At 42.6% G+C, this 14,979-nt stretch overlaps 1 protein-coding gene across 3 annotated transcripts in view; it reads left to right on the top strand.

The window, feature by feature from the left end:
• LOC124720393 (zinc finger protein 70-like) overlaps positions 1-14,979 on the top strand; it is a 280,865-nt gene that overhangs the window by 91,040 nt on the left and 174,846 nt on the right. For all 3 annotated transcript variants that reach the window (XM_047245735.1, XM_047245734.1, XM_047245733.1), the window contains one exon: positions 5,574-5,633. In XM_047245735.1, the coding sequence (XP_047101691.1) occupies positions 5,626-5,633 (8 nt within the window). In that variant the 5' untranslated portion in view covers positions 5,574-5,625. The remainder of the gene's footprint in view (positions 1-5,573; positions 5,634-14,979) is intronic.

Raw genomic sequence — 14,979 nt, 5'->3', positions numbered from 1 at the left:
TCAGGTTCTTTTCAGAAATCAAGAAGTATTGACTTATGTAACATGATGTGCATGTGAATGAATGAATAAATTACAAATGAATGTTTACTTATGAGTTTTCTGTGAATGGCCACACCCTCAATTTTAAAAAGACACAACATATTCAGTTCTGCACATCTAGGGTAACACATGTTGAGGAAGTAATAAATAGAGCGAAAATCTAAAAATTCTCAGGCATCCATATTAATGAGAATTTAAACTGGAGAAATCACATTTTGGAACTCCTAAAACACCTTAGTTTAGCCACATGAATCGGTGCAAATCTTCTTATTGTGCAAATGAACCATGTCCATGAAACAAACTAATTAACTGTGTGAAATTTCTTGATGTCTTTAGTACACTGAAGAGCCAAAGAAACTGATACACCTGTCTAATATCATGTAGGGCCCCCACGAGCACACAGAAGTGCCGCAACATGACATGGCACGGACTTGACTAATGTCTGAAGTAATGAATCCTGCAGGGCTGTATGTAAATCCGTAAGAGTACGAGGGGATGGCGATCTATTCTGAAAGCACATTGCAAGGCAACCCAGATACACTCAATAATGTTTATGTCTGGGGAGTTTGGTGACCAGTGGAAGTGTTTAAACTCAGACTAGAGTTTCTGGAGCCAGTCTGCAGTAATTCTGGAGGTGTGGAGTGTCGCACTGTCCTACTGGAATTGCCCAATTCCAATGGAATGCACAGTGGACATGAACAGATGCAGGAGATCAGACGGAATGGTTATATATGAGGGCGAGTCAAATGAAAACCTTAAATATTTTTTTAAAATATCATTTACTGTGCAGAAGTGGTACAAAGCTGTATCACTTTTCAACATAATCTCCCCCACGCTCAATGCAAGTCCTCCAGCGCTTACAAAGTGCATAAATTCGTTTAGAAAAAATTCTTTTGGTAGTCCACGTGACCACTCATGCACTGCGTGGCGTACCTCTTCATCAGAACGGAACTTCTTCCCTCCCATTGCGTCTTTGAGTGGTCCAAATGTACGGGCACTTGGGGCAAGATCTGGTGAGTGTGGTGGATGAGGAAGACGCTCAAAATGCAGGTCTGTGATTGTTGCAACTGTTGTACAGGCAGTGTGGGGCCTTGCATTGTCATGTTGCAAAAGGACACCTGCTGACAGCAATCCACGTCACTTTGATTTGATTGCAGGCCGCAGATGATTTTTTAGGAGATCTGTGTATGATGCAATAGTGACAGTGGTCCCTCTAGGCATGTAATGCTCCAAAATGACGCCTTTTTCGTCCCAAAAGAGAGTCAGCATAACCTTCCCTGCTGATGGTTCTGTTCGAAACTTCTTTGGTTTTGGTTATGAGGAACGGCGCCATTCCTTACTCGCTCTCTTCGTTACAGATTGATGGAAGTGAACCCAGATTTCGTCCCCAGTAACGATTCTTGCAAGGAAGCCGTCACCTTCTCGTTCAAAGCGCCGAAGAAGTTCTTCACAAGCATCGACACGTCGTTCTCTCATTTCAGGAGTCAGCTGCCGTGGCACCCATCTTGCAGACACTTTGTGAAGCTGGAGCACATCATGCACAATTTGGTGTGCTGACCCATGACTAATCTGTAAACATGCTGCAGTGTCATTCAGTGTCACTCGGCGGTTTTCCTTCACCATGGCTTCAACTGCTGCAATGTTCTGTGGAGTCACAACCCGTTGTGCCTGACCTGGACGAGGAGCATCTTCCACTGAAGTCACACCATTTGCGGAACTTCCTACTCCATTCGTAGACTTGCTGCTGTGAAAAACATGCCCCACCGTACTGAACCTTCATTCGTCGATGAATTTCAATAGGTTTCACACCTTCACTATGCAAAATCCGAATAACAGAACGCTGTTCTTCCGTGGTGCAAGTCGCAAGTGGGAGCGGCCATCTTTATACTGATACTGCGACGGTATGTGTGCATCTGCACTATGCTGTCACCTACAGGTCATTCTGCACGCTGCTTGTAGCACAATTACCAACTTACAGAATGACAACGCGAAATTTCGATTTGTTATTACAAATTTAAGGTTTTAATTTGACTCACCCTTGTACATGTCACCAGTCAGAGTCGTGGCTAGACACATCACGGGTCCCATATCACTCCAACTGCACATGCCCCACACCATTACAGAGCCTCCACCAGCTTGAACAGTCTCCTGCTCACATTCTTGATCTACGGATTCATGACATTGTCTATGTAACTATGCAAATCCATCCGCTTGATACAATTTGAAATGAGATTCGTCCGACTAGGCAACATGTTTCCAGTCAGCAACTGTCCAATATCGGTGTTGACAATACCAGGTGGCGCATAAAGCTTTGTGTCATGCAGTAATCGGAGATGTTTCGTTGAATGGTTCACATGCTGACACTTGTTGATGGCGCAGCATTGAAACCAGCAGCAATTTACGGAAGGGTTGCACTTCTGTCACGTTGAATGATTTTCTTCAGTCGTCGTTGGTCCCATTCCTGGAAGATCTTTTTCCGGCCGCAGCAGTGTCGGAGATTTGATGTTTTACCCGATTCCTAATATTCACGGTACACTGGTGTAATGGTTGTATATAAAAATCTCCACTTCATCGCTACTTTGGAGATGCTATGTCCCATTGCTTATGCGCCAACTATAACACCACGTTCAAATTCACTTAAATCTTGATAATCTGCCGTTGTAGCAGCAGCCGATGTAACAACTGCGCCAGACACTTGTGGTCTTACATAGGCGTTGCCGACCACAGTGCCGTATTCTGCCTGTTTACGTATTCCTGTATTTGAATACGCATGCCTATACCAGTTTCTTTGGCTGTTCAGTGTATTATGTAGCACCTCCGTTACCATCTAAATGTCACTTATCTTGTGATGGTTGTCTCGTTGTCTAAGGTGGTGGTTCCTGTTTATGCTTTCCAATTAATAAGTTCAAGTCTTTTTGTTCCAGTAAAAGCTGCTGGAATATTGTTGCCTTTTTAACGTATCAGTATCTGTTCATTCATTCTTGACAGTTTCTACACCACCACTTTTTAAATAAATGCATTGTGCAATATTTCAGCACAACACAAAGAACATGATAGTTACATTGACCAATCTTGACAATAACTGAAACTATTATGATGTGTTTGGTGCCTAAAATTTATATATGTATTATGTACTTAGCACTGAAAGACCTGAGTCGAAACAAGGCCCCGGGAGTAGACAACATTCCATTAGAACTACTGGCAGCCTTGGGAGAGCCGGTCCTAACAAAACTCTACCATCTGGTGAGCAAGATGTACGAGACAGCCGAAATACCCTCAGACTTCAAGAACAATATAATAATTCCAATCCCAAAGAAAGCTGGTGCTGTCATGTGAAAATTACCGAAGTATCAGTTTAATAAGCCACAGCTGCAAAATACTAACACGAATTATTTACAGACGAATGGAAATACTGATAGAAGCCGACCTCGGGGAAGATCAGTTTGGATTCCATAGAAATACTGGAACATGTGAGGCAATACTGACCTTACGACTTATCTTAGAAGAAAGATTAAGAAAAGGCAAACCTACGTTTCTGGCATTTGTAGACTTAGAGAAAGCTTTTAACAGTGTTGACTGGAATACTCTCTTTCAAATTCTGAAGGTGGCAGGGGTAAAATACAGGGAGCGAAAGGCTATTTACAATTTGTACAGAGACCAGATGGCAGTTATTAGAGTCGAGGGACATGAAAGGGAAGCAGTGGTTGGGAAGGGAGTGAGACAGGGTTGTAGCCTGTCCCAGATGTTATTTAATCTGTATATTGAGCAAGCAGTAAAGGAAAGAAAAGAAAAGTTCGGAGTAGGCATTAAAATCCATGAGGAAGAAATAAAAACTTTGAGGTTCGCCGATGACATTGTAATTCTGTCAGAGACAGCAAAGGACTTGGAAGAGAAGTTGAACGGAATGGACAGTGTCTTGAAAGGAGGATATAAGATGAATATCAGCAAAAGCAAAACGAGGATAATGAAACGTAATCGAATTAAGTCGGGTGACACTGAGGGAATTAGATTAGGAAATGAGACACGTAAAGTAGTAAAGGAGTTTTGCTATTTGGGGAGCAAAATAACTGATGATGGGCGAAGTAGAGAGGATATAAAATGTAGACTGGCAATGGCAAGGAAAGCGTTTCTGAAAAAGAGAAATTTGTTAGCATCGAGTATAGATTTAAGTGTCAGGAAGTAGTTTCTGAAAGTATTTGTGTGGAGTGTAGCCATATGGAAGTGAAACATGGACGATAAATAGTTTAGACAAGAAGAGAATAGAAGCTTTCGAAATGTGGTGCTACAGAAGAATGTTGAAGATTAGGTGGGTAGATCACATAAGTAAAGAGGAAGTATTGAATAGGATTGGGGAGAAGAGAAGTTAGTGGCACAACTTGACTAGAAGAAGGGATCGGTTGGTAGGACATGTTCTGAGGCATCGAGGGATCACCAATTTAGTATTGGAGGGCAGCGTGGAGGGTAAAAATCGTAGAGGGAGACCAAGAGATGAATACAGTAAGCAGATTCAGAAGGATGTAGGTTGCAGTAGGTACTGGGAGATGAAGAAGCTTGCACAGGATAGAGTAGCATGGAGAGCTGCATCAAACCAGTCTCAGGACTGAAGACTACAACAACAACAAGAACATTATGTACTTAGCTGCTAGGTCCTTCCAGAACTGTATATAGTTCAAATGAGTTTCATTATGACTGTCTTAATTGGATTTACTTGTCAAGTATAATTCACATAATGTTTCTTGAAAATAATTATTTATGCTGTATGAAGATTTATGTGCCTAATAATTAATAATGTAGGGTGCAAGTTCTGACAGTATAAAAACTTATGAGATTCCTGTCAGTGTACAGCTGTACCGTTATTTTTAGTATTTAAAACAGCTGTTACATGCACATGACAGATATGATGAACAAGAAGCAATCGTAAACAGTAGTCTGCTAATGTTTCGGCTCATTTAAATGGCGGCAGGCCCCGCCCACTGTGGCTTCAAAACGATGTACAGCATCAAGTCTGTAAGGCCATCTCCCTTCCCTTTTTACCGCCATGTTTGTAACGAGCCTCGTCACAGAGGTAACATTAGTTCCCCTCAGATCACTGAAGTTCAGCGCTGTCAGGCTTGGCTAGCACTTGGACGGGTCACCGTCCAGGTCTGCGAGTGCTGTTGGCAAACGGCCAGCCATTCTGAGCCCAGTTGAGGAGCTACCTGAGTGAGAAGTAGTGGCATCGGTCAGGAAAACTGACAACAGCCGGGAGAACAGTGTGCTGACCACATGCCCCTCTGCATCCACATCAAGTGAGAGTGACACAGCGGCCAGTCGGTACCATTGGGCCTCAAGCCCTGTTCGGGCGGTGTTTGTGTTTTATGGTCGTAACAAATGGTACTTAACTTATTCAAATTCCCATTTTGGAATCTACCCACACCACTCGCAGCCTGTGGTTCATTTGGGTGGAAAGTGCAAAGCTCAACAATCGCCAACGCAGCGCTTATTAATAAGGATGCAAACAAAGAGCTAACTGGTGTTCTTTTCTGATTTTTCAGATTTTTCTCCCCGAGAGTGTGGGTATGAAAACAGAAGAAGAATCCCCCAAAGATGAGGAGGTAAGTACTGCATAGTCCGTCTCTCTAACTGTGTGTGAAAGTGTGGGTCAGTTGTGATTCTCCTTGCAACATTTATACAGTGATACAGCACTCTTCGTTAGTTTAACGTTTCCCTTTTTGCAAATAGCTGCAGTGGCTTCTCTGACTAACTGAGCCAGCTATAGACCTATATTGCCGATACAGTCTCTTTTAGAATTTCGGGACACATTTGATACTCACCTGTTGTGACGTGTCTGGAGACCAAAAATCTCCCCTACAGGAATGGACAGGTGTTACACAAACAGCGATCGCTTAGAAGACCCAGAAAGCAGCAGCCACCAGCGCCCAGGTTGGTGCCACGGAAGGCATTCGATACACTTCTGCGTGGCCACCTAATGAACAGAAGACGAGCCTACAGAATATCAGACCAGATATGTGATTTGATTGAAGAGATCCTAGCAAACACATGACAGCATACCATTCTGAGTGAACAGAATCTTCAGATGTAAAAGTAACTTCGGGCATGGACCAAGAGAATGTTATAGGAGAAGTACTACGTATGACCGTATATACATGGTAGCTCACCTGAAACTTGCACCGCAAGTATGGCGGAAACGGAAAGTGCTGTAGGTGTGTGGTTTTCACAGAATGGACTGTTAGTCAGGGGCTCGTGTTGTAGCCAATCAACAGATTGTAATAATACTTAGAAAGTGTATTTTTTCGTGCAGAAGTACACTTTTTAAGTGGAACAATGTCTATTGACATCAACTGACCAAACGTGGGGTAAATTAAAAAGTCATGGTGTTTGTTGCAGGGTTCTTAAGTGACTCGTTTACGAGATATGATTTTTTTGAAAAGTTTCCACACCAACACTTGTTTGTGCCATTCATCCTGTGTAGTTGCTAGGTACGATGATGTTATGTATAGAAAGGAGAACCGATAGAGGTACTCAAAGTACCCTCCGCCACACACCGTCAGGTGGCTTGCGGATTATGGATGTAGATGTTTGCATGCAGTGTGCATGTGTGTTCTGTGACTTGCTAGTCAGTTAGTGTGTGATAGGCCAAATCTTGTTCGGTGATGAAGCCACATTTATCAATCATGGCCAGGTAAACCGCCGAAACGTGCACTAATGGTCTATTGAAAATACCTGTTGATTTCGTCAGCGTCCATGAAGCGTAAATGTGTGGTGTGGGGTAGTGGACCATCAGCTCAAAAGGTCAGTGTTTCATAGATGGAACACTGAAAGTACACAATTGTCGTGGCCTCCTAATGGATGCTGGAAGACAATCCTCTGCATACTACGAGGATCGTGTACTACCAACATGATGGCTGTCCAGCCCTTAGTGCACAAAGTATTGCAGCATTCTTCATTAATTGTTTCCAAATCATTGGACTGGACACAGAGGATGTGTACCATGGCCGGCCCGTTCCCTGCGTTTGACGCTTGCAGACTTTTTTCTGTGGGGAAGCTGAAAGATGCTCTCTGCAAGAGTATGATACGCAACGACGTATTACTGAAGCCTGCTCGGACATTGTAGTGTAACGACGTATAGATTTGTTTAAATGATTTTCATTTGACATATGACCATGTGTAGACTTCGTCACCTACGTCAGTTACAACCCACTTCAAAATTATTTATATTCTTTTTAAATTGTCTCAGAATGGTTCTTGAACGAAACTGTAAAACATCATTTGAGTCGTATGCACAGAATTTCGTCACTCGGGCCAATTGGTTTGCGTAAACTTTTTTCAATTTTTAGATGTCGTTTGTTTCTCCTCAGAAATTATATTGATACACGTTATCTGATTTAATCGATGTTAGGACCACATTGAATAAACTTTTTGAGATTCAAAGTCGTGATGAACGCTGTCAAAATTCAATAATCTTGTCAAATATGTTATTAATTCCTTCACATAATTCTTCATAAATAAATCCTCGGAACACGTATTTCAACTTTAATAGCATCCACTAGTTTATTATCTTCCTACACACAGACGTGAACCTGAGCCTTGACGAGACAAAACTAACATTTTCAATAAGATTAAACTTCCTATGATATCATTGTTGTACAAAACATTACAAATTCTCGATTATTTGGTTTTTAGAAGTACGACGCAACAACTCGGTTTCAGGATCTTCTGTTGCTCTTTGGCTGTCGACCCGCGACATATAGTGGTCAGCAATTTTCTCTCTGGTCCCGGCAGCGAAGATGCTGTCTCCGTTCGTTGCGCCGCCCTCTCCGCACATGAAACATAAAAATAAATAAAAAACTTTAGACAATTCACAACCATTACAAATATTACAAAAATACATAAACAAAACTAAATTAAACTTATATTCACCTGCAAACTGGGCTGACACTGGTGGATGGGTGACGCTTCAATTTCGTCCCACTACAACATCTCCATTGAAATGCTAGCATATGTACAGAAGTCGTTTCATACCAGACTGGAAGCACGTATTGTCCCTGCCAGTGGGTCAATTTGAACACAACCTGTGACAGACAGTTGTCTCGTTTCTGGTCAGAATCCACATAACTAGTGGATGCACTTGTGTTTTTCAGTGGTGGCTGCCACAGGTATTGTACAAGTCTTGTTGTGGAAAGTTTTCAAAATATAGTATCTCATAAACAGGTAGCGCTAGAATCTTGCAACAAACACCACTGACATTCTAGGAGGGTAATCCCAAAAGTAAGGTCTCCTATTTTTTTTATAAGTACATAGACCTGTTTATTTCTTCAATGGTGGACATCAGTATACAGCTTGAACATTTAGCTATTTTTTTGACATAATCACCATTTCTGTCGATGCATTTTTGTACACGCTGTGCCAGTTTTTGTATGCCCATGTCGTACCAGCTCTGCGCCATACTGTTCAGAAAGTTATGAACCTCTTCTTTCACTTCGTCGTCGGAGCTGAATCGCTTTCCGGCCAAATGTTCTTTTAACCTAGGGAACAGGTGACAGTGACTGGGCCCCAAGTCAGGACTATAGGGTGGGTGGGTGATTGTGTTCCACTGGAACTGTTGCAGGAGAGCAAAGGTTTGCCGAGCGATGTGTGGGCGAGCGTTGTCGTGGAGAATGTGTACGCCCTTGCTCAACATTCCTCTTCTCCGGTTCTGAATTGCCCGTTTGAGTTTTTTCAGAGTCTCACAGTAACTGTCAGCCGTTAATTGTGGTCCCAGTGGGCATAAAGTCGACCAACAATACCCCTTTCTGATCCCAAAGAAACGGTTGCCATGACTTTACCGGCAGATTGCGTTTGTTCGAATTTCCGCGGCTTTGGAAGAAGAATACCGCCACTGGCGTGATTGTTGCTTGGTCACAGGTGTAAAGTGGAATGCCCAGGGTTTCGTCACCCGCGACAACTGAGTCCTGAAAGTTGTCCTGTTCAGCTGCAAGGCGGTGAAGAAATGCGCGGGAAGCATCGACTCGTTGCCGCATGTGGTCCTCAGTCAGCATGCGTGGCACCCATCTTCCGGTAGTTCAATGTTTCCGTTAAAATTCTGAGCGGTACTTGGGGAAACCTCAGGAACCAACGTGCAGAGATCATCCAGTGTGATCCGCCGATCTTCACGCATGCTGTGCTCAACCTTCAAGACCGTCTCCTCAGAAATTGACGGTCTCCCGCTCCTTTGCTCGTCGTGAAATTCGGTCCGACCACCTGCAAACTCTCTACACAACTTACGAACATTTTTAACATCCATGCACGACTCACCGTGCACGTCCGTCAATGGATTTCAGTCGGCGCAGTGCCCTTTGAGTTCAAAAACCGAATAACTGCGCGCAATTGGCGAATGGCGTGTAACATCCAACAGGAGCACCATTGTCAATGGCTGCCAAGCCAAGACTGAGCGCCTCAGCGCGGCGTGCGCATGTTTACACACAGCTCGTGAAGCACTCTTCATAACAATGCGCCGCGTGGGATTAGCCGAGCGGTCTAAGGCGCTGCAGTCACGGACTGTGCGGCTGGTCCCGGCGGAGGTTCGAGTCCTCCCTCGGACATGGGGGTGTGTGTTTGTCCTTAGGATTATTTAGGTTAAGTAGTGTGTAAGCTTAGGGACTGATGACCTTAGCAGTTAAGTCCCTTAAGATTTCACACACATTTTCATAACAGTGTGACCAACTGTCACACAAGCAGAGTTCTGTACCTATAAAAAAATAGGAGACGTTACTTTTGGGATTACCCTCGTAATTTACCTTACTTTTAGTTGTTAATGTCAATAGGCGTTATTATTATTATTATTATTATTAGCGAATGTCCCCATGGGAGAACGATAAGCAGGTGATTAACATTTCTTAATGTTCTTCTTATTTTCCCAGTATTTCTTCATTGCCTCCCCAAAGGCCTTCTTCCTTTCTTCGGTCCACTTTGGTCGGAAAGGTTTAGATTCCGTCTCTGGAGTAAACTTCCACTTGTCGATTTTTCTTCTGAATGTATCCCGGTCTGATGTGTTTGTTATGTCAATTTTTGCCTTTTTCAAATCCTTCTTAACTTCAGTTACCCAGGGTATTGTTGCCTTAAGTGATGTCATATAGTCCAATAGACGTTTAGTTAACCTGTTTCCAGGTAATCTGTCTATATGTCCATAAAACTTCATCCGCCTCTTCCTGATATCTGCCTCGATGTTTGATATTTTTTCGGTTGTCTCGGTAGTCTGCAGCCTGTATCCATCTTGTGTGTATCGTGGTCCTAGGATTTTTCTAATAATTTTTCTCTCTACTTTCTTAATTTCGTGTAAATCTAATTTTCTATTCAGGGAGAGTGTTTCACAATAGGCGTTATTAGATTAAAAAAGTGTATGTTTACACAAGAAATACACTTTCCAAGTATTATTACAATCCTTTGATTGACTAACAATATGACCCCCAGACTTCCAATCCATTGTGTGAAAAACCACACATCAATAGCAATATTTGCGATGCAAATTTTACGTGATTTACCCTGTATAAATGAGCTAGTCGGTAATGGCAGAAATTCCTGGGGTTTGTCGCGGATGAAGCTGCCGTTTACAGAGAAGTCACCTTGCTAGAAAATTGTAGCAGAATACAGGCGGACCTGCAGAGGATCGACACTTAATGCAGGGAGTGGCCAGCGACGCACAACATAATCAAATGTAACATATTGTGCGGAAATAGTAATAAAGATCATTATTGTATGATTACACTATCAGTGGAAGTATTCATGTGTTTAAAATACCTATGAGTATACGTAGAGAGTGATTTAAAATTGGATGACCACTTAAAATTGAATGCAAGTAGAGCAGAGGAAATCCTTGAGCATGAGGTTGCAAGTGCAATATTTGGTAAGACCCATTTGAAAGTGTTGTTTTACCAATTACGACAGCAAAAATGACTCACCACGCGCATCTGGAGTGCGACAGAAAATGAGTGTCCGAGAGGTGCCACGATTAACCATCTATGGGATGTATGTGTTACACTTCACAAAATGGACATCGTCGACATTCGAGAAATGTTGAAAACAAACCATTTGACTTGCACCATGAATGCCGAATGAGAAATGGTGCGACACAGTGATTACAAAGATTCGCACCGGCCGCGGTGGCCGAGCGGTTCTAGGCGCTTCACTCCGGAACCGCGCGACTGCTACAGTCGCAGGTTCGAATCCTGCCTCGGGCATGGATGTGTGTGATGTCCTTGGGTTAGTTAGGTTTAAGTAGTTCTATGTTCTAGGGCACTGATGACCTCAGATGTTAAGTCCCATAGTGCTCAGAGCCATTTGAACCATTTTTGAACAAAGATTCGCACCGCGAAGATCGAACATGAAATCCTTGCGAGTTACAAACAGTGCAGGACGTTCAGCTAGGTAACTACTCATAAAGAACTCATACAGAATAATATTGGTGTAATGGGATGGTGAGAACTGATGGAATGTGATGGCGTGCAGCCGAATGGGAAACAGTCTGTCATGGAGCTTAACATCCAGAGGCTGAGTTCGTCCAGTGGCTCCATAAGGGATGAATTGCAATGTGACGCACTTTTGAGGAGAGATACTTTGTTCTAAAGGAGTACAATTTTTATACACAGACTAGGACTCAAGCAAAAGCAAGTTATTTTGACCAGCTGTTGGCCAAAAGCAGTGCCCATACCATTGTTGTAGTTCTCTTACGCACATATTCCCACTCTGTCTTGCGAGGACACAAATATTAGGTCTACAACTTTGCTTCCTCCGTTTTGCAATAGACGGCAGTAGTGGCAAGTGGGGTTCGGGTGGATGGCCATAGGTGTAATACAATAAGCTTAGGCATCTGTAAAAATAATGCCATAAAAATATTAGTCGATTTGTGATTGCATCATAAGGTTATTCTCGATTAAGTACATCAACTTACGTACCCATTTCTGCCGCGTTGGATTAGCCGAGCGGTCTCAGGCGCTGCAGTCACGGACTGTGCGGCTGGTCACGGCGTAGGTTCGAGTCCTCCCTCGGGCATGGCTGTGTGTGTGTGTGTGTTTGTCCTTAGCATAATTTAGGTTGAGTAGTGTGTAAGCTTAGGGACTGATGACCTTAGCAGTTAAGTCCCATAAGATTTCACACACGTACCCATTTCTCGCCATTTGCGGGAAGTTTTAATTTTCTGCTTTGACATGAAAAAATCTGCGGCTGTGGCTCTTAAAATGCTGGGTGAGACCAATGGTGAGGGAACTATTATTGGAAGAACGTACAGAGATTGTTTTCAACGCCTCAAGAACGGTGATTTTGATGTCTAAGACCGCCATGACGATGGAAGACAGAGCGTTTTGGTAGCTACTCAAACAGACGAAGACAGTCACAGGACATCATTATCGAAAGCAGTTGATGCGTTCGAGCCCAGCACTGAAACACAGACGGCCACAATACAGCGACAGACACGTAAAGGTCATTTTGCAGCAGGTCAGTGCTCGGCCCCATGTCGAAAAACCCGTCAAAATATTACATGAAAACGTTGAAATGAGAAGTCGTATCCCTCCCACCGTATCCTCTATACGTTGCTCTCTCTGGCTACGTTTTTCGATCAGTGGCATACATTCTTGCTGACCAGCACGTCCGATCATATGAACAAGTGCAAAATTGAATCTGCTCGTGGATCCTCACAAAAGACGCCCAGTTCTTCCGCCACGGGATTTCGTATGCTGTCCGAAAAATGGGAGAATGTAGTGGCCAGCGATGGGCAATACTATGAATCGTAATTTTTTTGTAAGTTTTTCACAATAAAGCCCCGAACTTCGAGAAAAAACGGCGGAAGCAAAGTTGTAGACCTAGTATTCCTTAGGCCGGTATTACACTATCAAATTTCTTTGTCCAATATCTTTGTCCAATATCTTTGTCAAAGATATTTGATAGTGTAATAGGGACTTTGTCAAATGTCGTCCAATATTTGATCAAATCTAGGGCCTCGCTGTAGATTTGATCAAAGAAACCGCTTGTCTTCTGTTCACTGCAGTATGACATTTTACCACATGGGGCGCTAGCATCGCTGCAGCGTTCTGTCGTCTGTAGTGTTTTTATAAACATTGCCGGTAAATACAATTGGTGTGTGCCGACAACTACAAAATTAATAGAGATGCCTGAAGCTGATGAGGCGCTGACCTAATCTAACCTAACATAACCCTCTCCTGTAGCAAGGAATCGGAATGTTATAGTGAGCCTGTCTTCTGAAGATGTAGCAGTTCTTAAGTGAATATTGTGCTTTGTGATATGAGGATACACTTCATTGAGCACATACAGAAACGTATGCTCATCCATTCTTAAGTAATTGATGTACGACTTGACGTCTTCCACTATAAGCTCACGTAACAAGTTTTGTTGAATGCTTTTATCGTGTCGTCGTAAAACCCACGGCTTCACCCAGATTAGATTAGTTTTTAGTTCCATAGATCCGTGCTGAGGAGATCCTCGTGGATGTGGAACATGTCGATTTTTTTTAAGCTGAAATAACAATACTAATAGTATGAATAAATACATCATTTGTTTCTATTAAAAATTTCGCCAATGAAGTAGAAGGAGTTGGCCAGTAGTAAGTCTTTCAGGCTCCTTTTAAACTGATCTTTATTTCTAACTAAATTTTTTATGTTTCCTGGCAAATTATTGAAGATGAGTGTTCCTGAGTAGTGGACCCCTTTTTGAACTAAAGTAAGTGCTTTTAAGTCCTTGTGCAGATCATTTTTGTTCCTGGTATTGTATGTATGAACTGAGTTGTTTGTTGGAAAAAGAGATATATTATTTACCACAAATTTCATTAAGAAGTAAATATACTGAGAGCCAGTAGTTAGTATACCCAGTTCTTTGAAGAGGTTTCTGCAGGAGGTCCGTGAATTTACTCCACAAATAATACGTATTACACGCTTTTGGACCTTGAAAACTTTTGTTTGACTTCAAGATTTACCCCAAAATATTATCCCATATGACATTATGGAATGAAAGTATGCAAGCTTTTTCATTTTTATGTTGCCTATGTCTGCTAACACTCGAATTGCAAATACATATTTGTTAAGGCCTTTCTGCAGTTCTGTGGTGTGCTCCTCCCAACTGAATCTATTATCAAGTTGTAATCCCAGGACTTTTAAGACTGTCAACCTCGTATGTATGGTTCCATTTTTTCCCTCAACTTCTTTTCCGCATGTGCACACAATGCAATTGGAGTACGTAGAACTGCTGCGGTTAATAACAAGTTGTTGTCACCCATCTTGAACTTTGACGAAAAATTTGATGACAGTGTAATACCCCTTCTAGCGCTACCTCAAAGATCTTTGTCAAATATATTGGACGGAATATTGGATCACATCTTTGATCAAATCTTTGACAAAGAAATTTGATAGTGTAATACCGGCCTTACTGCTCTTGCATGATCGCGCACACGAGGAAGACTCATAGGGGGCAGAGCACCTCCAACTTCCCGCAGTTCAATAAACAACTTTCTATTCAATTTACCATCCAGATTAACAGCCTGAATAACAGTATGTGGTCCGCAGCTCGTGGTCCTGCGGTAGCGTTCTCGCTTCCAGCGCCCGGGTTCCCGGGTTCGATTCCCGGCTGGGTCAGGGATTTTCTCTGCCTCGTGATGACTGGGTGTTGTGTGATGTCCTTAGATTAGTTAGGTTTAAGTAGTTCTAAGTTCTAGGGGACTGATGACCATAGATGTTAAGTCCCATAGTGCTCAGAGCCATTTGAACCATTTTGAACTGTATGTGAATGCGGTAAGGCATTGATGTTAGATGACCTCTATACAACTCTCTTGGTACCTCTAATTTCCAGGTTTCTCTTCATACGCGTTTCATGTGCAACGAAGTTGAAAACCAATTCCTCATTGAATGAGGGGATAAGTTATGAGGGGATAAGTTTGTTTACCCCGTCTACAAATTTTCG

The sequence above is a fragment of the Schistocerca piceifrons genome, chromosome 11, assembly GCF_021461385.2.
Source record: "Schistocerca piceifrons isolate TAMUIC-IGC-003096 chromosome 11, iqSchPice1.1, whole genome shotgun sequence".
Classification (NCBI taxonomy): domain Eukaryota; kingdom Metazoa; phylum Arthropoda; class Insecta; order Orthoptera; family Acrididae; genus Schistocerca; species Schistocerca piceifrons.
Note: the sequence above shows the minus strand (reverse complement) of the source record. Positions and strands in the feature narration are given on the sequence as shown.